The sequence below is a fragment of the Anolis carolinensis genome, chromosome 3, assembly GCF_035594765.1.
Source record: "Anolis carolinensis isolate JA03-04 chromosome 3, rAnoCar3.1.pri, whole genome shotgun sequence".
Lineage (NCBI taxonomy): Eukaryota > Metazoa > Chordata > Lepidosauria > Squamata > Dactyloidae > Anolis > Anolis carolinensis.
In genome coordinates this window covers 6,678,140-6,705,747 of record NC_085843.1, presented here as the reverse complement: position 1 = coordinate 6,705,747, position 27,608 = coordinate 6,678,140, and the positions used below count along the sequence as shown (strand labels likewise).

Here is a 27,608-nt window from a genome sequence, read left to right as displayed (position 1 = left end):
GACTCTACTGTATAAATATCTATCTATCTATCTATTTATTTATTTATTAATGCAAAGCCTGTGAGTAATATCATGGGGTGACAAGTTGGGGGACAGGGTAGGAGAAGAGATGTTAACTAAAGCCAAGATGAGCAGAAGCCCATATGAATAGTGGAGTAAGTTCTTGGAATATAGAATATTGCTGGCTGGGAACCAGTAAGGAAATGTCAGTAAAATGTATTGTTTTAAAAATCCAGTTATTTAAAAGAGAGAGGAGTAAAAGTGGAATTCATATTGCCAGTACTTCTCAGCTAGAGGCTGAAAGGAATAATATTAAGATTGACTGGCCTAGTGCAGTGTCTTCCAGTTGTATTGGGCTACATTTCTCACAACTCTCATAACTCTCATTCTAGTAAGGGGAGATGACAACGCCTGATAACTGGAGGGCACGCGGCTGGGAAGACTGGCCTTAATGAAGCCACTCAATTGTTATTTTTTTTCTTTTTCCACAGAGGTTTACGTGAGCGGCTGCCTCCACTTGTGAGTGTCTTGACACAGTTTCATGCTTGGTGGCACATACTTACAGGCCTCGGCTCCTACCTTCATATCTTGTTCAGGTATGATAATCTCCCCTACCTGTACGGAGTGACTTCTAGTCTGTGCTATGCCAGCTGCATGCGGTTTGGGGGGGGGGGGGCTCCCCAGGATATCTCAAAACCCAGACACATATTGAGGAGGGGACAGATTTGTTTTCTGCTGCTTTGGAGACTAAGGCACGGAGCAGTGAGTTCAAACTGCAAGAAAAGAGATTGTTCCTAAACATTAGGCCGAACTTCCTGACTGTAAGAACTGTTTGGCAGTGGGGTATTCTGCCTTGGAGGCGTGGAGGAGTCTTCTTCTCTGGAGGTTTTTTAACCAGAGGCTGGCTCACCACTTGTTGGGAGTGCTTTTATTGTGTGTTTCTGCATGGCAGGAAGTTGGACTTGGATGACTGTTGTGGTCGCTTCCAACTCAATGATTCTGTGATTCAAACTCCTTGACTCTGAACTATGTGATCCAAAATGCCTGCTTTAATCTTTTCTCTTTCTTACTCCCTCTGCGTCTAGCTTATATTCAAGGACACTATACCTGAAGTACAGGCCAAAGGTCAAGGTAAGTGTTTGGAACTTTTAGAATAACTTCTCGTGTGGCAGAGAACAATCTTTCATGTAGCTAGGACTGCTTAGAACAAGCCATACAATAATGACAGTGACACATGTTTTCTTTTTGATTTTTTTACTGTAGAAAAAAACAAAAGCTACGTTTTACATAAAACCTGTAATGTCAATATAACACTGAGAAGAAGATATAAGGGTGCATTGGATTCTGAAAAATATTATTTTGTTAATAGTTTTATACATTTGACTATTATTTATGTTCATTTTACCCAATAAATGTATGATTTATTGAGAAATATATGTGGCCCTGCTTGAGTTCTTTTGTAGCATTAATTTTGTCATAAATATATCCATCCTAATCTTTCGGAAACTTGAGGAGAGCCATAAGCTTTCCCAGTTAGCTGCCACTCATTGTCTGGAGCTTAGCTAAAAGGTATATTAGAAGTTCCAAATCTCATTCATCAATCAATTGAATAAGCCAGCACAGCTAAACAAATTTATTATCAGAGATTGAACTAGCCAGCATTAAATCAGTTCTACTGAAATGATCAGTGGATATGAAAGAGAGCAGCATGTTTTGATCCAGAATACCCAGGGTGCATCTAGAATATAGAATTCATGTAGTTTGACTCCACTTTAACTGCTATGGCTCAATGCTGTGAAATCATGGGAGCTGTAGTTTGGTGAGGCCCCGGCATTGTTTGTCAGAGAAGACTAAAGACTGTGTAAAGCTACAACTTCATTCATGCTACAGTGTAGATGCACCCTTAGAGAGACTTTCCATTTGATGTATTCTGAATGAAGGCATCACGGCACTTTGTCCAAATGTACATGTATTGATTCCAGAAGGCATCTTTGAAGCACAATAATGTTAAGATGGCATAGCTTTGCTGGTTGCCAATTCAGAAGGAGTATACCTTCCTTTTTACACCAGTTACTGCGGAACAAGCATGGGATCGCACTACTGATTGGCGACTGGGGAGTGAAATGCCAAATCAGATGGATCCTTGATTTGATTTGGCAGGGCTGCTCCATAGCTTGCGAAAATTACTTATTTGAACTCCCTGCCTTGTCCATGATGGCTAGAGGTGTTTCGGAAATTACAGTGCAGAGAGTCTGCTTTTTCTTCAGCACAATTGTTTACTTACTATGTGTACTTAATCACTGCAAAAATCACTTGTCAAACTACATCTTTGAAAAAGTGACTGTTTACATCTTTGGAAGTTTTTATGCTTTGAAAAACTTTTAAAAAACATTTTGCAGAAGTACTTTTTAACCATGACAGGAAAACAAGTCCTTAAATAAGAGTGAGGAAGGTGTGCCGCAGAGCCATTTATTTTGTTCTCTCTCTATCTGCATTCAGATATCTTCCAGTAAGCCTTAGGTGACAGTTTAACTTTGGATAGTGTCTTCTTTCCCACTTTTATGTCATTACCTGCTGGGGACAAAAGTTTCTCAAGACCTAAAATTGCTTACCAAAAAGGGCCCAAATACATGGTGGAATTGCCTCCTAAACCTTCTACTGGTGTTGGTAGCCAAAATACAAGTGACTTTTTCTGTAAGGGTGCACAGTCCTCCAAGGTCTCCTGGAGATGTCAGTACAGCTCCCATCCTCCAACAATTCCCCATCCATACCCTTTTTTAAAAGAAAGCCATAATCTTCATCTGGACAGGGGTTGGTTGAATTTCAAGATATTGTTCATGACTAGGACTATGCCAGTTCCAGCGTTGTTCATGCTTTCCTGAGGTTGCTGTTTACATTTAAAAACAAACAACTAGTTTAGTCCATTCGCACAACTGACATCTCAGCTGCTTTGGTTCTTCAAAATCTGATCCCAGCAACATAAGAGCCTCTTTTAAAAACTATTAAAGCAACAGATAAAGAAAAGAACAACTATAGGTTGCTGTTAATTCTTGCAGATTTTCATAAGACCAGCCTAAACAAATTAATGAAGGCATGCATATTGGACAAAAGTTACAAGTGAAAATGTTTATTTTTTTTTCTTTATAGCTTTTGGGATGATATTATGGTTATAATTTTATTTCAAGCAGGTTAGCACTGGTGATAAAGCAGGCTGTACATGTTAGAATGATAACAACATCATCCATCTCAAGATGAAGAGCTGTTAGATCCATTCATGTTCTGCCTGTTTGGGGATGGAATCCCTCCTTCTCAAATGCAGTTATGAAATAACACATCATATGTCTATTAAAGCAGGATTTTGAAAATGCAAAAATGTACTCAGTGCTATGACAAAGTACGAAAAAGCCCACCAAAACGGACCAGCTGCCAAGATCTTGCTATTCTTTCACAAAATCTAGAGCCTTCAAAGGAAGAGAATAGACAGGCACAGCAATTCAAGGTTACTGTTAAACAGAGTCACAGCACAACATTGGGGGTATCTCTAGGGTACATGATCAAAACGTTTCTTACGTGATGCAGGATGCATTGGAAATGTATCATAGGCCTGTTTTATTTTGAAGGGAAATATATCACAGGCTTGTTTTAAAGTAGAGTTCCGGTTATCTGACTTCCGGTTATCCAACATAGCGTATTATCTGACGTGCCGGCCACGTGGACCAGGGTGCTTGCTGGAGGGATGAGACGTGGCTGGCTCAGACTTTCCCTCCCAGCAAGCACCCGGCACTTTGGAGAAGCCCATTGCATGTTGCGAGGCAGCAACACACAGCAGGCTTCTCTAAACCAGTTGCTTCCCGGGAGGGACAAGGCTCTTCCCTCCTGGCAAACACCTGGCTTGCCGGGAGGGATAATAGGTCCTCTCTATTATCCAGCAGTTTCAGTTATCCGACATTTGGCCCGCCCATTTATGTTGAATAACCGGAACTCTATTTTGAATTACAAAAGTCAAATAACACAAACTCACAAGTTCCTTGGTTGGTGAGTGAGGTCGGGATATCTCCCTTTAGCTCTATAGTGTGAAAAGCAGAGGTAGTTTGTATCTAGTGTAATTCGTACTCTAATGAGGAGTACTATATTTAGGGACACGGGAGCTTCACAAAAGTGGGAAAAAACAAGTTAACCCCCACTGTTTTTTTTTAACCTGAGAGAACACCTCTAGAAAGTTCTAGATCCAACAGTGTGAGTCTGTGGTCAGTCTTTGGTGGAAGTCATTCTGGAAAACCTAGAGCCGTAGTTCTCAACTTCTGGGTCCCCAGGTGTTTTGGTCCACAGCTTCCAGAAATCCCAGCCAGTTTACCAGTGTCAGGATTTCTGGGGGTTGAAGGCTAAAATATCTGCGGACCCACAGGTTGAGAATCACTGGGCTAGAGATTCCTAGAGAAAAAAAATACTAATCAAATCCACAAATAGTTAAACCCACAAATGTGTTCTACAGTTGTGAATTCCTAGAATTTGAGAACCTCAGATCCAAGTACTTCAGTTGCTATAAAAATGCATATATGTATGTGTGGTTCATGCCAGCTTCAGGTAAATAAATGATCACAAACTTCAGTATCAGCGTCTTCTTCCTGAACATGTCAGAACTTCTAGCAGCTCTTACTCTTCCTTGTTTTCTGTTTTAAAATAAACCAAGAGTGGTCTTACTCATATGTTGTGAAATGGGGTTGGGTATGTTAAGTCTTTTTGGCTGTTCAGCAATCATTTGAAAATCTGTGAGGTGCAAGAGTTATTCTTCATTTAATACTGAACAACTCCAGACTATAAACACTCAGTAAACTTGAGACATTGACTATTCGTTGTCAACATTTTAGTGGCTTCTTTGCCTTTAGAAGTAGCATTTGTGATAAAAAAAATCTGCAGGCACTGACCCCTAGAGAAATTCAGATAAAGCAGCTTTTAAAGGTACAGCAACAGACCAGATCTCTATGTGATCTTATTATTTAACTAATGTGCAAACCTCACAGTCTAATTTGGGTAGCTTTAAGAAGTAAATAATTGGGTAGCAAAAGAAAGATTAAAAGTGTTTATTATTTCATTTTAAGAACGTTTTTTTCTCCCTCCCCCTCCCTCCATTCCTTTCAATAGTTTCTTTTTGGGATTTGGCCGGTTCTTCTAGTAGAATCGACTAAGAAGCAATGATAAAGAACACCTGACCAGAACTGAAGTACTGCCTGCCATGGATGCATAAGGAGATTCTGCAATCATTTTGACAGATGCGTTGGAAGTTCGTGGGGAGTGCAAAGGACTCCTGGAGTCGTGGAGGAATCATGTAGAACCAACGTTTCTCAGGAAACCACGATTACAGGTTTTCCCTGTTTGAGGTGTCAAAACGAGAGCGCAGTTTTCTTATGTACCTGTTGAATAGCTTGAAAAGTCGGACTGGCATATTGGGTTGGTCACAGAAAACAGACCACGCTTTCTTTTTGAAAGCAGGTTTGACCTGTCCTTTGTGATCTAACCGTAAAATGCTTGTAACTGAATTGTGAGTAACATTGGAGGCAAATGAGGAGCAATCTATTTGATTAATAAGGGACTCAGTGTTCTGTTGTGTGTTTTAATGTATCCACTGCTTACATTGTATTGGTTTTGGAAGCTGTGTTCTGTCATTGTCTCAAAATTGCTGCCTTTAATGACTAGTGCAGATTATGGACGGCTAAGGTAGAAGCACGGTTCTTCTCAATGGGTGAAACATCCCGTTCTTTGTGCAGAATGTGGAACATTGATTGAGAGTTCCCTTGACGTGCAAAAGAATAATGTCCCAGAGGTTTAAAAACTACTGTTACATCTAAAATGGACTTGTTTTTAATGGATGACCCTATGTCCAGCCAACTACACAAGTCAGCCACTGCCTTTGTTCTTGATCGAAGTAGTGTCAGCTGGAAAAATGTAGCGCTAACTGCCTTGCAATGTGGGGAAGGAAACTGAAGTAGGCCTCTCTCTGCATTCATTTGGGACTGCACTACATCTTTGATCAGTGCAGAGGCTGTGTTAGTATAGAGATGGCTCTGCTCTCTCCCTAGGAAATAAACTTCCCTTGCCTTTCTCACATGCCATTGATGGGCACTCTTTTGACAAATCTAAATTATAACCATGATCCGTCCTCTCGACTTCTAGTTCTTTGACCATACTCTACCTCTTTTTTTCTTCCTTCAAAGTCTGCTAAGCACAGGTTTTTCTCTCTTACTCAATTTGATTCAGTGCCATCTAGTGTTCAGTCTTACATTTGCAAACTTCAAAAAGGCTGGGATATGCTTTTCAAACATTTTCGGGTTTTTATGGTGACTTGTTCCCTAACCTGCCAAATAGAGAGACTTGTATTTGTAGGCCAAAGGGGCCAGCCTCCTTTGGCCACATTGATTTGGGAATATAACGCTTGACAGTGAAGTTTCTAGTTCAAAACAATGATGTGGAATTAAATCCAAGGCCCCATTATAGAAAAACAAACACTCTAGGTAATATGTGCCTGCTGAAGTACAAAATGCACACATAGGGTCTCTGGCCTTCAACAGTCACTGTCTCTCAACCTAACCAGCATCGTGTTCATGGAGGGCAAAGTTGTTAATGGTTACTAGTCATGAAAAGTACTTGTTAACTTCCCATCATAAGTAGTGTGTCTGTTAGTACCAACTTCTGGAGAATACACTGCTCTTGTTAATATAATTCCCAGGGGCATCTGGTTGGTGGCTGTAAGTAAAAAAAATATGGAGCAGGTAGGCTTTTGGTTTGAACTTGGAAGAACTCCTGTTGTTAGGAGAAATTGTTAGCTTTTTGGAGAGCAGGCAATATAATGATGCAATACCCTATTTCTTTGATTCTGAGGCGCAATTGATTGTAGGGCACACACTAATTTCATTACCACCAAAAGAAATAGTCATTCCACCAACAAAAAAGTAATAGATATATAAATAGTACCTGCAATTCTAAGATGCACTCTACTTTTAAAGATGTTTATATGGTGGGTGGGGGGGAGCATCTTAGAATCAAAATAATACAGTAAATGAATGTGTTGGGCCAGTGAGTTCTCCAAAAGATAAACAGGGAAAAAACAAACAAAAGCTTTCGCCTGAATTCATTGAGCATCCCCAAATACTAAATGTGTTCATCCCTACATACTAGTCTCACACTAAGTTTAGAATCCAGCTGCTGATCTTTTGTCTAACTGGGATATAAACCTCTTTGTGCACATTGCTTCTCTTCCATATGCTCTTTGAGCTTCTGTATTCTTCATCCTCAAGTTACCAAGCCTCTCTCTCGAGATAGCCAGAGCTCTTTTGAGGTGCCTGTGGCTTTACATTCATTAAATGCACTCGGAGCCAAAATGGCCAGTTCTCTTTTAAGGTCAACCTGCTGCTTTCTATGGTGCTGGACTTTAACTTTCATAGACAGTAGGAATATTTGATAGTTATAGCGCAGTACGGAGCAGCATAGCCAGTTCTATATATGAGCTTATGCTAGGAAACAAGAAAGAAAATATGCAGGATGCTCTGGTAATATGTAAAAAGATAACGTATTGTGGGATATACAATACATCTTGGATAAAAGAGTAGATAGACAAAAGAAAGTTACATGTGTATGTATGTCAGAAGCCACATGATGCTCCCTTCTCAAACAAAGGCTTCTAAGGAGATGGGAAGTGCGGGCAGGCAGGGAGCAAAAAACACTTAGAGCTGCATCGATCAAAGAAATTGGTGAAAACCAGAGAGCAGATGTGTACTATAGGTTTCCACCTGTTCCTAATTGCTTTCCATACAAGTGTTGATGTTCCTTCATTTCCAGCATAAACATGTTAGCTAGGAGATGATGGGAGTTGTGTATCAGTTCAACTGACAAACAGCTGATTGGATATAACTCCTTCAGGAAAAATCATGGAGCCTATGATTGACATCAAAATCATGCCATTATTTTTCCTCTTAGGCTAGATTTACATTGCCATATAAAATCCAGATTATTTGCTTTGAACTGGATTATATGGCGTGCAGACTCATATAATCCAGTTCAAAGACCATAATGTGGATTATCTGCTTTGATAATCTGAATTATATGACAGTGTAGATCCAGCTTTATTTTTCCTTGGAAATACTTTCTTCCTGTTTTCCTGCATATCTCAATTTGTACATTCATTTTTAAAAAATGAAGATTCATTCATATCTCCTTTCTAGCAATAATTCAGAAATTTCTCCAAAAATGCGGCCAAGTGGTGGAGGTTAGAAGTTACTCCCTTCTTCACTTTTGTGAAGGACACACAAAGGGCACTCACATCTCCTTTGAGGTTTTCTTAGTGTCTGAGCTTCAGAGAGGTAAGGATGGCAGAATGTCTTGGTGGTGTCCCTTGACTTCTGTAGAGTAAAAAACCATGACCTAAATCCAATTTCCAGTCTCAGCTAAAACACATCATTTGAACCAATGGGTTCATGACTAATAATATTCATCACTTGGTTCATTGTGCCTGATCTATTTGAAACTAGCTGGATTTAGGCCCATGTCTTGTGAAATCACCCATGTTGGGATAGGAAAAGGAATGGCAACTAAGCCCTTTTTATAAAGGCACAAGAAATTCAGCACAAAACCCCCTCTCGCTCCTCTCGCATCCCAGGAGATTGGAACCATGTGTGGCTTTTATGTCTAAAGATGTTTGGGAAGAGGTTTTAACCTCAATAAGACAAATAATAGGAGGAAAAAGTCCACTTTTAAAGGGTATTCCTGCTTCTTTCCTTGCTTGAAGACAAAAATTAGAATCAAATAAAGGCCTTATAGCATTTCTCTTACATGCTATCAGGATAGAAATAGTCAAGGTATTAGGGATGGGGGATTCAGAATAAGGGCCATCCATAGCTTTAAAAATTAAAATACACAGTGAAATTAGAGGAGAAATAAAAAAATGTATTTGAGGCTATATGGAAACCATTTATCAGCCATATTTGCCAGAGTAATTGCAAATTTAAACCATCCTCAGGTCAAGTTGGATTTGGTTAAATGACTAGAGGAAATTATGACTATTAATAAAATTCAAAGGCATAATAGAGGATAATTTATTAAGTGGATTGACTGAGTAGTTTGTAAATGTCTGTGACTTGGGAAGAAGAGGATGAATGGGATAAGGTAAAACTCTAGATTAAAATTCAGCACAAAATCTTCCCGGTGATAACTCAGAGATACTTTACAACAGGGGTCCTCAAACTTTTTAAGTGGAGGGCCGGTTCACAGTCCCTCAGATTGTTGGGGGGCCGGACTAGGATGAAATAGTCCAAAATTAGGATTGTTGTTGTTGTGTGCCTTCAAGTCGTTTCAGAGCTAGGGTCAACCCTTAGTCTAAAGTTTAGGACAGAGGCCAGGTCAATGACCTTGGAGGGCCCTGATCTAGATGATCTCATAAGACCATAGGTAAGTAAAGAGATCTCCAAAGACCATCTAGATGGTCTCATAAGACCATAAGTAAGGAAAGGGACCCTCAAAGGCCATCTAGACGGTCTCATAAGACCATAGGTAAATAAAGAGACCTCCAAAGACCATTTAGATGGTTTCATAAGACCATAGGTAAGGAAAGGGACCCTCAAAGGCCATCTAGATGATCTCATCAGGGCCACCAGAAAACCATAGATAAGGAAGGGGATCCTCAAAGACCCATCTAGATGGTCTCATAAAACCATAGGTAAGGAAAGGGGCCCTCAAAGGCCATCTAGATTGTCTCATAAGGCCGTAGGTAAGGAAAGAGACCTCCAAAGACCAGGCAGACGTAGGTCAACCCTAAGTCTAAAGTTTAGGACAGGGGCCAGGTCAATGACCTTGGAGGGCCGCATCCGGCCCACGGGCCTTAGTTTGGGGACCCCTGCTTTACATCACAGGTAATGTTAGCTTAGCATCATCAGATGACGCCACTACTATTCCATTTCTTGACCCGATTTATAGATTTGTCTCCATATCCTGCCAGCCAATCTTTTCCTAAGAGATGATGGTTTTGCTCCACTTCTCTTAGGTATTAGCTTCACATAGGTTTTGATACAAACATTATACAGTGAGCATCACTGACAACTTAGCAATGATTTTTTTTGGTGGTGTGCCTCCAGCCATCTCTTTCCTGAGTTGAAAAGCAATTTACCCCATTTTTCTCCCCAAAACCTCCTGTTGAAGAATGGGGGGGGAAATAATGCAGATTTCAGATAGTGTGCCTCTCCTTTGCCTTTGCTTTTGAATTGTGCAATATTGTTGAATGTGTGACTGTTTTGCAAAAGTGCCCACTCGTGATATCCAGCCTGCTTTGACCCAGAATAAACAAGAATAGGTGAATAAATACTAAAGGTGAAGAGTAAATGACATGTGATGTTTGTTTAAGCTGTATAAGTAAAAAAAAACAATCCCTCACAATTGTAGCAATGAGCCTGATATAGGGAAGTCTTGATACTTTCCTCCACTGTCCTTGTTTCATCCTCACCTTGGACAGCTCCTTTAAAGCTCACAAACCTGGAATGAATTACACTATATATTTATGTATAAGTCTAGACATTTTAATTCAAAAATCAATCCAAAAAATGAGTTGACATCCATGGAGCAGTGTAAATACTGTGTCATTTTAAAAGGAACCATCATCTTTGAGTAGAAAGGCAAGAGCTTAGTCTGTATCGGGAAAGCCCAAGAAAAGCACCGACTTGTATATGAGGTCGATTTATACAGTAATTACCCCACCGACTTGAGAGCCACAGTTCACCAATGCAGTTTGCCATGACATCTGATGGTGTGTAGGAGGTGTAGCACAAAAATAGTAATTCCTCCAACCAACAGAACAGGGTTACTCCTCCTTGATCACTATATTCCTAATCCTATTTTTGTTCTTACTCCCACCCAGAAGCTACTATAAACAGTTCAAAAAAAAAGGATGCACACAGCATTAAGTCATAATTACATTTAATTCAGCCTCCCAAGGTGAAACCTAAAAGGCAGGCACTGAAACTCACAGCTTGCATTGGAATTCAGTGTGATAGCAGCTGGATATCCCAAAATAGTATGTGTCTCTGTGTGGCTCATAGAGTTGCAACATAATAAATTGCTGTCTCCACCTCAGTCAGGATATTTCTAAATTCATCTTTCACCTTCTCTATGTCTTTTGAGCTATAATGATGGTTTTGAGTGCTGAACACAGAAAGAAATGTGCAATTCAAGTGGCTAGCATCCCAAAATGGTCTTGGAAGACCTCTTCCATTGCTGTTCAACATAAACATTGCACTCAATTTCCTAGTTGCAGCTTAGTCACCTTTGGTGAGTCTGAACCTCTTTGAGGAGATTGTGAAATATTATAAAGCGTTGTTCCACACAATTTAAATATTATTGTATGGGGAAGCCCAAGAGGAACGTTGATGGATTTTCTTGCAAATTTGGATTGAGTTGATTTTTAAATTGAAAGGAGGATTCTGCAGAAATTCTGATTTCTTTGATCCATAGCATCAGTACTCAGAAGGCTGATTTCTATCAGTACATCTATTGTTTGATTAAAATTCATCTGCAGGAACCTCTCAGCTCTGCACTGTTTTAACAATTGGCACTTTCAGTCTGACTTTGATCAGTAGAATCCCTGAATTGTAGTAACCCTCATATGGATGGCTGCATGCTAGTAATCCCAATCAATAGTTTAAGGGTCGAACTTGGAAAGGTTGTGTTTTGGATTGCAACTCTTAGAGTCTTTCAGCCATCATTGCCTCTTTTCCAGGCTTTCTTTCACTCAGATTACATCCCAGAGTTTATACAGTGGAGAAGACAATTGCAAATCCTGAAGTCTGTCCTTTTTCAGTTTAGAGTGTATTGGTCTCTTTCATGCTACAAACTTCAATACAGTTGGAGCTACCATGGCTACATCCTTTGGAGTCTTGGAATCTGTACTTTCACGAGGCATTCTCTGCCAAAGAATCTTCCCAAACTACAACTCTCAGGATTCTGTAGGATGTAGAAATGGGAGTTAAAGTGGAAACAGAATGCTATACAGTCAACTTTCCACATTTGTCGGGGTCTGGAGCATAAGACCTCGATGAAAGTGAAAAACTGAGGAAAGACATACCTATCTTATCTATCTCCTAAGAAGTCAAGGTTTTCCAGCACAACTCTGGTCACCTTCCATTGGAATCGCATTGGAAGCCCTAGAGATTCCTGGAGAGGTGTTCTCTCTTGAAAGCTCTTGGTCCTCCAGCATGAATGGAGGAAATTAACAATAAAATCACACTGAAGGTCCTAGGGAACATTTTCCACCAAATCCATGAATAATCAAATCCACAAAAGTCAAAACCACAAATGTGGAGGGCCTATTCTGCTTTGTGAAAGAGACCATAGTCAATTAGTAGCTATGTTGTACTGTTTTCAAGTTGCATTTTCTATCTTTTACATGCCTTTTGCTCCCAAAAGCTTCCTGGTATGTCTCAGTAGCTAGCAAAACACAAGTCTGTTTGTTTGTTTAAAGAAATCTGTAGTCTCCAAAATAACAAGATGGATTATCCTGCAGGCTGTAAGAACTGTGTTATTACCGATGGATGATTATGACTAAAGCAAGCCTGGGCGTCTGAGAATTTAAATACCAAATAGTATTTTAACAGGACCTGCCTCTTTTTAATGTGTTTGTCTAGACTTGTGCAAGAAAGTTGTGCTGCTGTGTACTGCCTCTTTATTTGAATTGGGAAAAAAAGGCTTGTATTGGCATATATCCTACTACGGCTAAATGTCTGTGTCACATCCAGTCTTTAGTGAAGGCGAAAGTTGATTTGGCAGATAGGAACGATGAGTAGTTGTTGGAGCCTTTGGAGTTGATTAGAGATGGGCAAAGAACAGGACTTCTTCTCCAAATATTTTAATAAAGACCATCCACAGAAGTCAAATCCGCAAATGTAGAAGGCCAAAGGAATCCAGTAGCATATGAGGGAGAAAAAAAGATATGTATAATATACTTGTGTGGACTCTGTTTCTTTTTCTCAAAGACATTAATAATTCTTTTATACCTCTTTCTGATGCCTGGTGCCTCTCTGTTCTTTTCCCCTTGTATCTTTTCTTTCCAAAGCTTGTAAGGCTGGTCTTTTGAGACCTCTCTGCACACTCCTTACCGATCTTTCTGAAGTACAGAGTGCATTAATAATGCTATTTTCCATCCATGCTATATAACAGGTTTCAGTGGGATTTCCTCCCCCCAGAAGCCTCTTCCCTTCACCCCATTGCTGCTTTGCTATCATTGCCTTTGCATCCAATTTTAAGGCCCACAAGGCTCAGAATTAAAATCTCCTTCAGACGTCCCTGTCCAAAGTTCAGATTAGTATTTCTTTCAATTGTGTTCTGCCATATGAATGTGGATTCTTTGGGCGCACTTCTAATGCACTGATCTTCATAGGGTGTCAAAAGGGAAATGGATCCAGTCTTGACACTAGAGACGTGGAATATCCTTTTGTGTGTGTGTGTGTAAAGTGACCAAACATGGTTTTAACCCCTTTTGTTTTTGTTTCGGATCATTGTTTTGGGATTTAAAAATAATCTTATCCAGATGAACTTAACTGGCTGTATCATGAAATAGCATCAATGTATATAAAAACATTGTAATAAATATTGTTTTAAGCATTTTGATATACTATATTGAAATCTTTCTATGGGATTCTTGTCGACTAATAAGCTTATAATATATATATTATATTATATATAACTATTATTTTGCAATAAAGTGGCTTTGGGGGATTTGGGGTAACGTATTCATCCATTTACCCTTGAAGCATTAATTATGACCTAAATGATGATGGCAATTATGATGATTAAAGAATTTTTTTGCTAATTAAAATAAGAGTCCCTTGATTTTTTTCCCACAGAATTCTTTCACCCATAAGTTTGTAATTTCCATTCTGCTGCCCAGTTACACAAGTTCAAAGCACATCAGAATATAGGCAGCCACATATCCTGTATACTAATGGTGAATTCAATCCCCAAGGATGTAGCCCAATTCTAAGACACAGAGTAATGGATTCAAAGTGAAGGGAAAAAGTTTTGCAAGGTCTTTAGCCTTCTCTGCTGAAGTGTGCTGTTGCCTCACCAAACTACAGATCCCAGGAATCTATAGCATTAAGCCAGGGGTCTCAAACACATTTAATTGAGGGTTACATGAGTTTTATGGTTGCCTTCACATGGTTGAATCCATGGACAGAGAATCCATGTGTTACATAGTGGTTCATGTTCTTGTTTTTACTCAGTTTGGGTCCTCAGGTGTTATGCGGACTGGGGATAATGGGAATTGCAACCCAACAGCCTTGTGGCTCTGAGGTTGGGGAAAAGTTAAAGGGCATTTTAAAGCCCGACATCATAATTTCAATAATTTTGTTATACCAACTTATGAATATGGACAGATTAACATATTTATTAGCAAATAATTATGGCAGACCAAAAAGACAAACAAATTGGGAGCAAATCAAGATGTACTTGAACAATGTTAACATTAAGATACTGATTTAACTGACCTGATACTCGCACCAAATAGAGGGAGAACATGAGTCCGGTCTATTAATATAAGATGCTCAATTAGGGAAGGTACAAACTATAAAGACATCAGATATTTGATGGAAGTCATGTTTTTATTTTTATGTTCACACAACTGGTCTGAGGTTTGGATTTTGTTTTTGTCTATGATGCAACATATATATATATATATATATATATATATATATATATATATATACACACACACACACACACACACACACACACACACACACACACACATACATACATACACACACACACATACTAGCTGTGCCCGGCCACGGGTTGCTGTGGCGAAGTATGGTGGTATGGGAAATAAAGTACTGAGGAATTGGTGGTAGTTAAGGTAAAGGGTAAAGGTTTCTCTTACATTAAGTCCATTATAAATGGGTGATATAGCTGTGTGGAAGGGCCTTGAGTCTACACTGCCATATAAGCCAGTTCAAATCTGATAATCTGTATTTTATAGGCAGTGGGGAAGAGGCCTAAGTGAGGCCTAACTGTGCCTGTCCCCTGGGCTGAGTGGGTTGCTAGGAGACCAAGTGGGCCTTCTAACTGGAACAATTATTCCTCTCCCTCTAATTAGGACTTTATTTTTCTTTTCTTTTTGTTGTATGAACGTAGAGGCATGGGTGAGGGGTTGTGCTGCCAAGTTTAGTGTTTCTGGGATGTGTAGTTTTGTTGTTTTGTCCTAGGCCGAAATTTTTTTATCCTTTTATATATAGAGATATATATGCGCATATATGTGTGTATGTGTGTGGCTGTTGTTGATCCGGAGAAAACCCCATGTTTTCATCCTCATCTGCCACAATGACACTAGGAGCGGGACTACAAGGCCCATGAGGCATCACACAGCTTCACGATTCCAGCCACAGGGGGAGCTGTTGCTTCACTGTCCACTAGTGGCTGTGCTTCCTCATTCCTTTCCTCGTGTTTTGCTGGCAGTTTTATGTTGTTGTAAATTAGTTAAATTAGCCTCCCGCATAAAGCGTACCTAAATTTCCCTACTTGACAGATGCAACTGTCTTTCGGAGCTGCACAGGTCAACAGCAAGCCAGGCTATTTAATGGTCGGGGGCTTAACCCAACCCGGGCTTTGAACTCATGACCTCTCGGTCAGTAGTGATTTATTGCAGCTGGTTACTAGTCAGCTGCGCCACCGCCCAGTACAGTTAGTTTAACTAACTGTTCACAAGCCAGGCTGTGGCGCAGGCTGTTGAGCAATCAGCTGCAACAAATCACTCTGACCAAGAGGTCATGAGTTCGAGGCCAGCTCGGAGCCCCGCGTTTATCTTTGTCTTTGTTCTATGTTAAGGCATTGAATGTTTGCCTTATATGTGTAATGTGATCCGCCCTGAGTCCCCTTCGGGGTGAAAAGGGTGGAATATAACTACTGTAAATAAATAAATAAATGTATATCTGGTTGTTAGGTTTTACAGTGCCCATCCTTCTTGACCATCAGTCCGACCCAGTACGGGATCAATAGGAGTTGTCAAGAGGCAGAAATTGAAGAAAGCTGGTGTTTTGGGAGCTGCACTTGTTGATAGTTTGGTCAACTTTTGGATCAATCGTGCCATCTGCTGGTTGGAAAATTTCAGTGCTTATTGTTATAGCCATTCCTGTAACACACAAATCTGAATGCTAATGCTCCTAATGCTCCTTTTGATTTCATCAGTGGTTTCATGGTAGTGTGAGTCCCATTGAAAAAAGTGTTTTAAAAAGGTTGCCTTATCTCCTTCTGTAGTGTAAGTGGCTTAAGGGCAAAGCATCCCTTGGAAAGTAGTGTCTCAAGAAAAGAGATTCAAAGTGGGGAAAGGTCATGGAAAGGAGTGTTAAAAGTGTCTTCTTTAAAGATGGAGCCCCATGAAATGCCATGCAATCATCCAAGTGTTTACATGCACAGGTCAGAAATTTAAAAAATGTATGAAGACAAACATCTGTCCCAAGTTGCACTTAAAGTAGAACATGCACATTTTTAAAACTTAGTTTGTATGATGTGAGGTTACAGGCACTGTGAGGTTTTTACTGCTGTCTGTATCCTCATTAAAATGATTTAATCTCACTTCCTGTCAGTGACAACAGGAAATGAGAGAAATATATCCCTCGGAAGGGAAGAATTATCATGCAGAAAAATGTTTCCACTGAAGCTTTATCACCCGTCCTTGTTGTCACGACATGAAAATTTTCAAAATCCAATTGTCGCAGGGACAGAAGGTGAGTGAAATCTGAACTGGGCCACAGACAGCAAAGAAACATTACAATGGTGTTTTGGACTTCAACTCCCACAGTTGAACACCTGGAGGGCCAAAGTTTGCCCATGCCTGTGTTAACAGGTACCTGTTCTGACTTACACACAAGCTCAGCTTAAGAACAAACCTACAGAACCTATCTCATTTTAACCTGGGGACTTCCTGTATTTAAAAAAAATGATGATGAATGGCATTATTAAGACTGCAACAGAAGAACATTATTGCACAAAGAAGAATGATGGAAGAAGAATCAGAGTTGGAAGAGACCTGGTGGACCATTCTGCCAAGAAGCAGGAAAATCGCATTCAAAGCACTCCCGACAGATGGCCATCCAGCCCCTGCTTAAAAGCCTCCAAAGAAGGAGCCTCCACCACACTCTGACACAGAGAGTTCCACTACTGAGCAGCTCTCACTGTGAGGAAGTTTTTCCTGATGTTCAGGTGGAATCTCCTTTCCTGTAGTTTGACGCCATTGTTCCGCATCCTAGTCTCCAGGGCAGCAGAAAACAAGCTTGCTTCCTCCTCCCTAGGACTTCCCTTCATGCATTTGTACATGGCTATCATGTCTCCTCTCAGCCTTCTCTTCTGCAGGCTAAACATGCCCAGTTCTTTAAGCTGCTCCTCATAGGGCTTGTTCTCCAGACCTTTGATCCTTTGAGTCGTCTTCCTTTGGACACCTTCCAGCTTGTCAACATCTCCCTTCAACTGCGGTGCCCAGAATTGGACACAGTGTGATCCCAGGTGTGGTTTGATTCCAGGTAAAGTGGTCTGACTAAGGCGGAATAGAATAGAGGGGGAGCATGACTTCCTTGGATCTAGGCACTAGACTCCTATATATACAGGCCAAAATCGTATTGGCTTTTTTCGCCACCGCATCACATTGTTGCCTCATGTTCACTTTCCTTTCCACAAGGACTCCAAGATCTTTTTCACTCATAAGAGAGATCTATGATTCATTGACATCACAATGCACCAATTTAAGATACGTAATATTGTGCAGTAAGCCTCCTCCAAAAAAGGCGGAATCCAAGAAATTGAAATGTGCCTTGATGTCCTGCTCTTAATAGTGCAGTAGGCTCTGGTACAGTGAAAATGTGGCAGGATAATAAATACTCTTATCCTGCCATAATTTCACTGTACCAGGGTCTACTACACTATTAAGAGCAGGACATCAAGGCACATTTCAATTTCTTCGATTCCGCCTCTCAAAACCTTTCACTTGATGTGCCATACTACTCTGAATGAACGGGAAAATTGGGAGTGTTCCCTGGACCCCAAAACTGAAGCCTTGCAAAGAGCTTATATTTTAAATCAGAATCAGACCATCCTCAACATATCTTCCATATTGGGATTCACACAAGCCCTTTTAATAGTGAATTTAGTTTATGCCACGTAGCCTGTATTTTAAATCACCCCATTCCAAAGCTTCCTTCCAAACTTGGTAAAAATCCGGTCTTTTTTATATAACATGGAATCAGAAATTGTGTATAATAAGCAACTCGTCATGCTTCCTAATGGCCGGTAGGTGACACTAGATCTCCTGTATCACCTGCTTGAGTGAATTTGGGGAAACTGAACCCACCAAAATAATGGATTTTTTAAAATGTTAGATGGTGTGTTCCTGTTTAAGGAAAAGAGATTCCACCTAAACATTAGGAAGAACCATAAGAATGGTTTGACAGAGGAATTTGCTGCTTTGGAGGCTGGTGGAGTTTCCTTTTCTGGAGGCTTTTAAGCAGAGGCTAAATGACCATCTGTCAGGAGGATTTAGGTTGTGTATTCCTGCATGTCAGGAGTGGCTTGGAATGGATAGCATTTATAATTTTTGCCATCTTTGCCACACTCAGTTGTTGTTGTTGTTGTTGTTATTTTTATTATTATTATAAGTATGACACAGCAAACAAGATAGATATGCTGGATTTCATATCACAAAATCACAAGTCGAACACTTCCCAAGTGTCTAGGACTGTGTGATGTATTTTCGGATGATGCACCAGATCCCAGTAGGGTGGCCTTTTGCAGTTAGCAGATCGTGATTTTGTCAATGTCTATTGTTTCCAAATGCCTGCTGAGCTCTTTTGGCAGGGCACCCAGTGTGCCCATCACCACTGGGACCACCTGCACTGGTTTCTGCCAGAGTCTTTTGCAGTTCAATCTTGAGGTCCTGATAGCGGCTGAGTTTTTCCTGTTGTTTTGTCAATGCGACTGTCCCCTGGGATGGCAACATCAATGATCCAAACCTTTTTCTTCTCCACAACTGTGATGTCTGGTGTGTTGTGTTTCAGAACTTTGTCAGTCTGGATTCGGAAGTCCCACAGTATCTTTGCGTGCTCGTTTTCCAATACTTTTGCAGGTTTGTGATCCCACCAGTTCTTTACTGCAGGGAGGTGGTACTTGAGGCATAAGTTCCAATGAATCATTTGGGCCACATAGTTGTGCCTCTGTTTGTAGTCTGTCTGTGCGATTTTCTTACAGCAGCTGAGGATATGATCTATGGTTTCATCGGTTTCCTTGCACAGTCTGCATTTTGGGTCATCAGCTGATTTTTCGATCTTGGCCTGAATTGCCTTTGTCCTGATGGCTTGCTCCTGGGCTGCAAGGATCAGGCCTTCTGTCTCCTTCTTCAGGGTCCCATTCGTGAGCCAGAGCCAGGTCTTCTCCTTATCAGCTTTTCCTTCAATTTTGTCAAAGAACTTTCCATGCAATGTTTTGTTGTGCCAGCTGACAGCTCTAGTTTGTAGTGCGGTTTTCTTGTACTGGTTTTTTTGTCTGCTGTGCTTTGAGGAGTTTCTGATTTTTGACTTCAATCAAAGCAGGTTCTTCACTTTGCTTTACATCTTCTGCCAGGGCATGTTCTTCTTCTTTGGCTGCTTGTTTTACTTGTAAGAGTCCTCTGTCCCCTGATCTTCTAGGCAGATATAGCCGGTCAACATCACTGCGAGGGTGCAGGGAATGATGAACGGTCAATATTTTCTTGTTCGACTTGTGATTTTGTGATATGAAATCCAGCATGTCTATCTTGTTTGCTGTGTCATACAATGTTGTTGTGTCAATAATAATAATAATAATAATAATAATAATAATAATAATAATCAGGGCCGTAGCCAGAAAAAAATTTCGGGAGGGGTTTTGAAAATTTGGGGGGGGGGGTTGAACCCCTAGCACATACCCCTCCCCGCTACAAACCTGTCAATATCTGTTTTGCATCTCATAGACTTAGCATGGCGATTTGGTTAACCAGTTAAAATTCATGAGTAAACGAGATTTTTTTTATAACTTGAAAAATTTCGGGGGGGTGGAGGTTTGAACCCCTAACCCCCCCCCCCCCTTGCTACAGGCCTGATAATAATAATGTGAGGCTGCATCCAAACTGTAGAATGAATGTAGTTTGAAACCATGTTCACTGTAGTTTGGTGAGGCAGCATCACTCTTGGGCAGCAAAGGCATAAGACTCTGCAAATGACAATTCCCAAGGCTCCATCGCAGCTAAAACGAATTCAAACTGCATTCACAAACTGCATTCCACAGTGCGGATGCACCCGGAGCATGAGAGGCCCGGCTGCCTTTGCATCCAAGCCAGCCGCCTGACTTTGTTGGAGAGGCAAAGACCGCTGAGTCAACAACACACAAGCACACAAACACCCCTCACAATGAGCATGCTGCAATTCTGGCTCCACTCAGCTCATGTCATCCTAATGGCGCTCCAGCTGCAGCCACGTCCGGTGCAGGCCAGACCATGAGGCTGACGCTCCATTGCTTTTCTTCTGCTTGGCAAAGCGGAAGGCTCCGTGTCACATTTCTAATCAAAGCGGGATTGCTGGATGCAGAGGCATTTGGTTCGCTTTACACTGTGCCGGCCAATGCTCAGAAGCAAGGGATTGAATCATAGAATCATACAATGGGAAGATATCCCCAGGGTCCATTTAGTCCAACCCCGTTCGGCCAAGCAGAAAAACATCATCGAAGCATTCCAGACAGATGGCCATCCAGCAATGTGAGCAATGTTCCCCTTGCAGCCCTTGTTGGGATATCATGCATTCATTGCTCCCTCCTTTTGTAAGAATAATGCATGCCTATTGATTTGAACAAGTCCTCCCAAAATCCTAAATGCAGTAGAATCTCACTTATCCAACACTCGCTTATCCAACGTTCTGGATTATCCAACGCATTTTTGTAGTCAATGTTTTCAATATATCGTGATATTTTGGTGCTAAATTCATAAATACAGTAATTACTACATAACATTACTGCGTATTGAACTACTTTTTCTGCCAAATTTGTTGTCTAACATGATGTTTTGGTGTTTAATTTGTAAAATCATAACCTAATTTGATGTTTAATAGGCTTTTCCTTAATGTCTCCTTATTATCCAACATATTCGCTTATCCAACATTCTGCCGGCCCGTTTATGTTGGATAAGTGAGACTCTACTGTGTTAGCAATTATACTGTTGTTTTATGGACATCCATTCCCATATTTAGTGACGCTGAGCCACCAAATTATGGCATGTGTAAACATCCCATACAATCCTACTTGTTTATCTTTTCTTGTTTACTTGTTTTCAGGAAACAAGAAAAAGACAAGGCCTGTATTTGGTATGCAGTTTCAAACTAGTCAGACCTAAAAAAAAAACCCAGATAACCAACAGGTGTGGTGCCTAATGCCTATACAAACCTGAGTGCAGTTTCATGCAGCAGCTTCCTGTACCACAAACCAAAGCCTGGGATCCATCTACATTGTAGAGTTAATGCGGTTTGACATCACTTTAACTGCAAGGATTCAACGGTATGGAATCCTGGGATTTATAGTTTGGTGATGAACAGGCACTCTCTGGCATAGATTTTAGAATGTAAATCTATATATATATAAGGGTAATGAAATTTCGGCCTAGGACAAAACAACAAAACTAAACACCCCACAACCTCGAAAATTGACAGCACAACCCCTCATCCATGCCTCTACGTTCATACCAAAAAAAGAAAAGATAAATAAAGTCCTAATTAGACGGAGAGGAATAATTGTTTTTATCCAATTGCTGCCAGTTAGAAGGCTAAGCTCCGCCCACTTGGTCTCCTAGCAACCCACTCAGCCCAGGGGACAGGCAGAGTTAGGCCTCACTTAGGCCTCTTCCACACTGCCTATAAAATACTGATTATCAGATTTTAACTGGATTATATGGCAGTGTAGACTCAAGGCCCTTCAACACAGCTATATAACCCATTTATAATCTTATATTATCTGCTTTGAACTGGATTATCTTCACTCCACACTGCCATATAATCCACTTCAGTGTGCATTTTATACAGTTGTGAAGAAGGGGCCTCATATAATCCAGTTCTAATCAGATAATTCCTCAATACTTTATTTCCCATGCCACCATACTTCGCCACAGCAACGCATGGCCGGGCACAGCTAGTATATATATATAAAAATGTAATGTTAATTTTACTATGGAGTAAACTACAAAACCACTGAACCCAATCACACCAAATTTGGCCACAAAAGACATAGTCAATCAAAATATGTATTTCAATAAAAAAAAAACCTAGAAAAATACTCGAAATTACAAAGGATGAGGAAGAGCCTTTCTCCCCCTAACTGCCAGTTAGAAAGGTAGGCTCTGCTACCTTTAGCAACTCCCTCAGCCAAAATGACAGCTGCAGAGTGCATTTAGGTCTAATCCACACTGCCTATAAAATACAGATTATCTGATTTGAACTGGATTATATGGCAGTGTAGACTCAAGGCCCTTCCACACACAGCTATATTACCCATTTATAATCTTATATTATCTGCTTTGAACTGGATTATCTTGAGTCCGCAATCAAAGCGGCTCTTTGATTGAGGGTGCTACTCCAGCTACTCCAGAAAACGGCCAGGCTTTGAGGCTGCAAGGCTATTCACTGCTATTCCACCTGGCCAACAAAGGATTCCCATAAGCCACAGCAATGCATGGCCGGGCAAAGCTAGTACAGTAGAGTCTCACTTATCCAATATAAACAGGCCAGCAGAACGTTGGGTAAGTGAATATGTTGGATAATGAGAGATTAAGAAAAAGCCTATTAAACATCAAAATAGGTTATGATTTTACAAATTAAGCACCAGCCGGGCTGTGGCACAGGCTGGAGAGCAACTGCAATGAATCACTGCAATGAATCACTCTGACCAGGAGGTCATGAGTTCGAGGCCCGCTCGAGCCTATGTTTGTTTGTCTTTGTTAAAAGGCATTGAATGTTTGCCTATATGTGTAATGTGATCCGTACTGAGTCCCCTTTGGGGTGAGAAGGGCGGAATATAAATGCTGTAAATAAATAAATACATAAATAAATAACATCATGTTATACAACAAATTTGACAGAAAAAGTAGTTCATCACACATTAATGCTACGTAGCAATTACTGTATTTACTAATTTAACACCAAAATATCACGATGCATTGACTACAATGCATCGTGAAACATTGACTACAAAAATGCGTTGGATAATCCAGAACATTGGATAAGTGAGACTCTACTGTACTTTATTAAGCTATAGCCCCATAATTTCATAGCATTGAGCCCTGGCAGTTAAAGTGGTGTGAAACAACATTAATTTTTCAGTGTGGAAGCACTCTTACACATTTCATTTGCCATAATTGTTTTTGTGATTTCTGGCTCACTTAGTCAGATACCATTATTGGCTAATTACCATCCAGTCCATTCTGTTTACTTCCAGAAATCGGCCACCGCTGTTCTCAAAAATGCTGAAAATGTCAAGCTCCTTCTTCTGCCAAAAACTGCCCAGAGATTTCGGCAACCGAGTCTCTGAAGGCATTGTGTCCAAGCGGCTTTCTGATGCCAAATTGGCAAATTGCCTATGGGATCCCACTGGACTGTTCTGATGCTTAGAACGAGATGCTTAAATCCTGGAAGTTATTCGTGGAGGGTGTTTTTTTTCTTGCCTCTTTAACAATGCTTTCCCATTAAGGCATTACAGATGTGACTCTACTTCATTGTTGTTGTGTGCCTCTTCATCATCTCCAGTCTAACATAACACGGCTCTTTAAGCCACTCCTCATAGGACTTTCCTTTCAGACCTTGAGCTGGGAATGGTCTATTCCAGGGGTCCCCAAACTAAGGCCCGGGGGCCGGATGCGGCCCATCGAAGCCATTTATCCGGCCCCCAGAGCACAAGGGCAGAAGGGGGTTGGACTAGATGGCAAAGGGGTCTCTTCCAAACATTATTATTATTATTATTATTATTATTATTATTATTATTATTATTATTAACATTAAGGCTGGGTGGCCATCTGTCGGGGTGCTTTGCTTGTGCTTTCAGTGCACAAAGGAAGAAGGGGATTGGACTCAATGGCCCAAGGGGTCTCTTCCAACCCTCTATTATTATTATTATTATTATTATTATTATTATTATTATTATTAACATTGAGACCGGGAGGCCATCTGTCAGGGGTGCTTTGCTTGTTCTTTTTGTGCACAAAGGCAGAAGGCGGTTGGACTCAATGGCTCAAGGGTCTATTATTATTATTATTATTATTATTATTATTATTATTATTATTATTATTATTGACATTGAGGCTGGGAGGCCATCTGTCAGGGGTGCTTTGCTTGTGCTTTTGGTGCACAGAGGCAGAAGGGGGTTGGACTCAATGGCCCAAAGGGTCTCTTCTAACCCTCTTTATTATTATTATTATTATTATTATTATTATTATTATTATTATTATTAATTATTATTATTATTATTGCTTGATGGCCAACTATAGTCCGGCCCTGCAATGGTCCAAAGGATCGTGAACTGGCCCCCTGTTTAAAAAGTTTCGGGACCCCTGGTCTATTCCAACTCATATAGAATAAGAGAATTGGAAAAGATCACAAGGGTCATCCAGTAAAACCGCCTTCTGTCCTGCAGGAAAAGCACAATCAAAGCACCCCCAAGAGATGGCCATCCAGCCTCTGTTTAAAAGCTTCCAGAGCTTCTCCAAGGCAGAAAGTTCTTTTGTTGAACCACTCTCCTTATGGTCAGGAAGTTCTTCCTAATGTTCAGGTGGGATCCTATAATTTGAACTCATGGCTCCATTTATTTATTTATTTATTTATTTATTTATTTACAGTATTTATATTCCACCCTTCTCACCCCGAAGGGGACTCAGGGCGGATCACATTATACACACACAGGGCAAACATTCAATGCCCATAAACACATCAAACAGAGACCGAGACAGACAGACGCAGAGGCAAGTTAACCTTCTCCTGAGGGGATGTTCGATTCTGGCCACAGGGGGGAGCAGCTGCTTCATCATCCACTCTGACGGCACTTCCTCATTCTAGGTTGCAAATTAGTTAAACTTGCCTCCCCACTTTTTTTTTTATTATTAGTGGTACCTTATTTCCTACTTGATAGATACAACTATCTTTCGGGTTGCCAGGTCAGCAACGAGCAGGGGCTATTTTTTATTTTTAATTGACGGGTGCTCACTCCGCCACGGGCTGGCCTCGAACTCATGACCTCATGGTCAGAGTGATTTATTGCAGCTGCTCAACAGCCTTCGCCACAGCCCAGCCCACAATATCTGCTTTGAACTGGGTTATCTGAGTCTACACTGCCATATAATCCCATTCAATGTGGATTTCATACAGCTGTGTGGAAGGGGCCGGAGTCTCAGTAGAACCCCAAGTTGAACATCAGCCAACCATGTGATGCAGCTGCTAAAAAAGGCAATGGGATTTTGGCCTGCATCAAAAGGACTATAGTGTCTAAAAGGTCAAGAGAAATCACGATGCTCCTGTAGTTTGCTTTGGTCAGACCTTTGTCCAATTCTAGCCACCACTATTTAAGAGAGATATTGACAAACTGGAAGGTGTCCAGAGAAGGACGACCAAAAGGATCTAAGGCCTGGAGACCATGAATCCCTATGAGGAGCATCTTAAAGACTGTTTAGCATCCAGAAGAGTAGGATGAGAGGTGTCGCACCTCAAGTTAGCTTCACCTTGCTAAAGAAATCAGGCTTCACACAGAATGTAGTGTTTTATAGTTAATTAGAAATTAAGCAGAAAATAGTTCATAAAAGGTAAAAGTTCAGTTCCAAAATATAGTAACAAAAACAAGGCTGTAATCATCAAATCCATAGAAACATAGGCATGAAACAAGGTCCTTTCAAAAGATGCCAAAGTCCCAGCAACGGGAATACATCCAGGCTACGAGGTAATACAGGAACACAGACTTGGTTCTTGATTCAAGCTAGGAAGTTGCTTTTGACAAAGATCTCCCTCTCAGCAGACTGTTTTAATAGCAAGACATGAAGGCATTTCTTTGCCCTTGGACCTCCCGCTTATTTGCTATTCGGAGGCTTCTGCGCAACCCCTGAAATTTCAGCCAACTAGCACGATCGAGAGAAACGGCCCCATCGCCAAGGCCGTCAAGGCCACTGAGCTCATTAGTGTTATCAGAGCTACTCTCCCTTTCTGCTTCTTGCACCTGAAAACCATCATCAGTAACAACATCATTTCTTCCCATGGGAAAAACTCCCTGCTCTTCATCTCCCACAGCAGGAACACTCTGCACCTGAATCCCATAATTCCCATCAGAGTCATCTTGAAACTCATCCTGAATCTGAATTCTATCATTATGCACTTGCATCCCAGAATCCTCATCAGAATCACACAAAGGCTGAGTCACAACAAGAGGAGACATGATAGCCATGTATAAATATGTGAAATGATATCACAAGGAAGAGGGAGCAGGCTTGTTTTCTGCTTCCCTTGAAACTAGGACTCAATGGATTTATAAACAAGGACAATAGATTTATAAACAAGCACTTTGGTATCCCTACAGATGTGCTGATCCTCAAACACTCTCTGCTTCATTTGGAAGAATGCTGCACTTGCAGAGCTCAGACGGTGTTGTATTTCAGTGTCAATGCTGACTTTTGTGAAGAGGTGGCTGCGAATGTAGCAGAAATAGTCAACATTTTCTAATGTGACACCATTAAGCTGTATTCCTGGCTTTGCAGAGGGATTAGCTGGTGCCTGTTGGAAGAGCACTTTGGTTTTCTCGATGTTCAGTGAGAGGCCGAGCTTCTCGTATGCTTTTGCGAAGGTGTTTAGAGTGGCTTGTAGGTCTTCTTCTGAGTGCGCACAGACTAGGTTGACATCGGCATATTGGACTTCTATAAACTCACGCTACATAGACACCAGCCATTACGACTGCACAAAATCAGAATCATAGTGCTATTCCAAATGGTCCAGGAGTTGGGCATAAGGCTTAGCCCTTGCTGTAATTAATTCTACAGTAATTCTACAGCTGTAATTAATTCGACATTATCGATGTGCCCCTAGACATACTTAGTCAATCTATGGGACTTACTCCTTGTTTTCACTGTATTGCTTAAAAGAGTTTGTTTTACTATGCCATACAGAGTAGAATCATCTCGATATTGTAATGAGTTTACTGTTATTTTGTTTCAATGCTGTAGTGTTTCAGCCTTTTGCTATATTGTTTCAATAAATAGCTTGAGGTTGTTTCAATAGTGACTTCTTGTGTTGTTTATTTTTAATTGTATTGGTCATATAAAATATGAGGCCCCTTGAGGCCCCTATTTTGGGAGTGGAAGTTGTATATTTATAATTACAGTAGAGTCTCACTTCTCCAAGACTCGCTTATCCCACGTTCTGGATTATCCAACGCATTTTTGTAGTCAACGTTTTCAATACATCGTGATATTTTGGTGCTAAATTTGTAAATACAGTAATTACTACATAGCATTACTGTGTATTGAACTACTTTTTCTGTCAAATTTGTTGTATAACATGATGTTTTGGTGCTTA

The 27,608-nt window shown here is 40.6% G+C and overlaps 1 protein-coding gene across 2 annotated transcripts in view; it reads left to right on the top strand.

Annotated features, from left to right (window-relative positions):
* The window catches only part of acer3 (alkaline ceramidase 3), a 45,877-nt gene extending 32,025 nt beyond the window's left edge, over nucleotides 1-13,852 (top strand). Inside the window, exons 9-11 of one of the 2 annotated variants that reach the window (XM_003227528.4) lie at nucleotides 492-596; nucleotides 1,086-1,131; nucleotides 5,143-13,852. In XM_003227528.4, the coding sequence (XP_003227576.1) occupies nucleotides 492-596; nucleotides 1,086-1,131; nucleotides 5,143-5,196 (205 nt within the window). In that variant the 3' untranslated portion in view covers nucleotides 5,197-13,852. Of the gene's footprint in view, nucleotides 1-491; nucleotides 597-1,085; nucleotides 1,132-1,263; nucleotides 1,435-5,142 lie in introns of those variants that run through there. The other variant, XM_062974457.1, reaches the window with a different exon arrangement.
* Nucleotides 13,853-27,608: the final 13,756 nt, after the last annotated feature.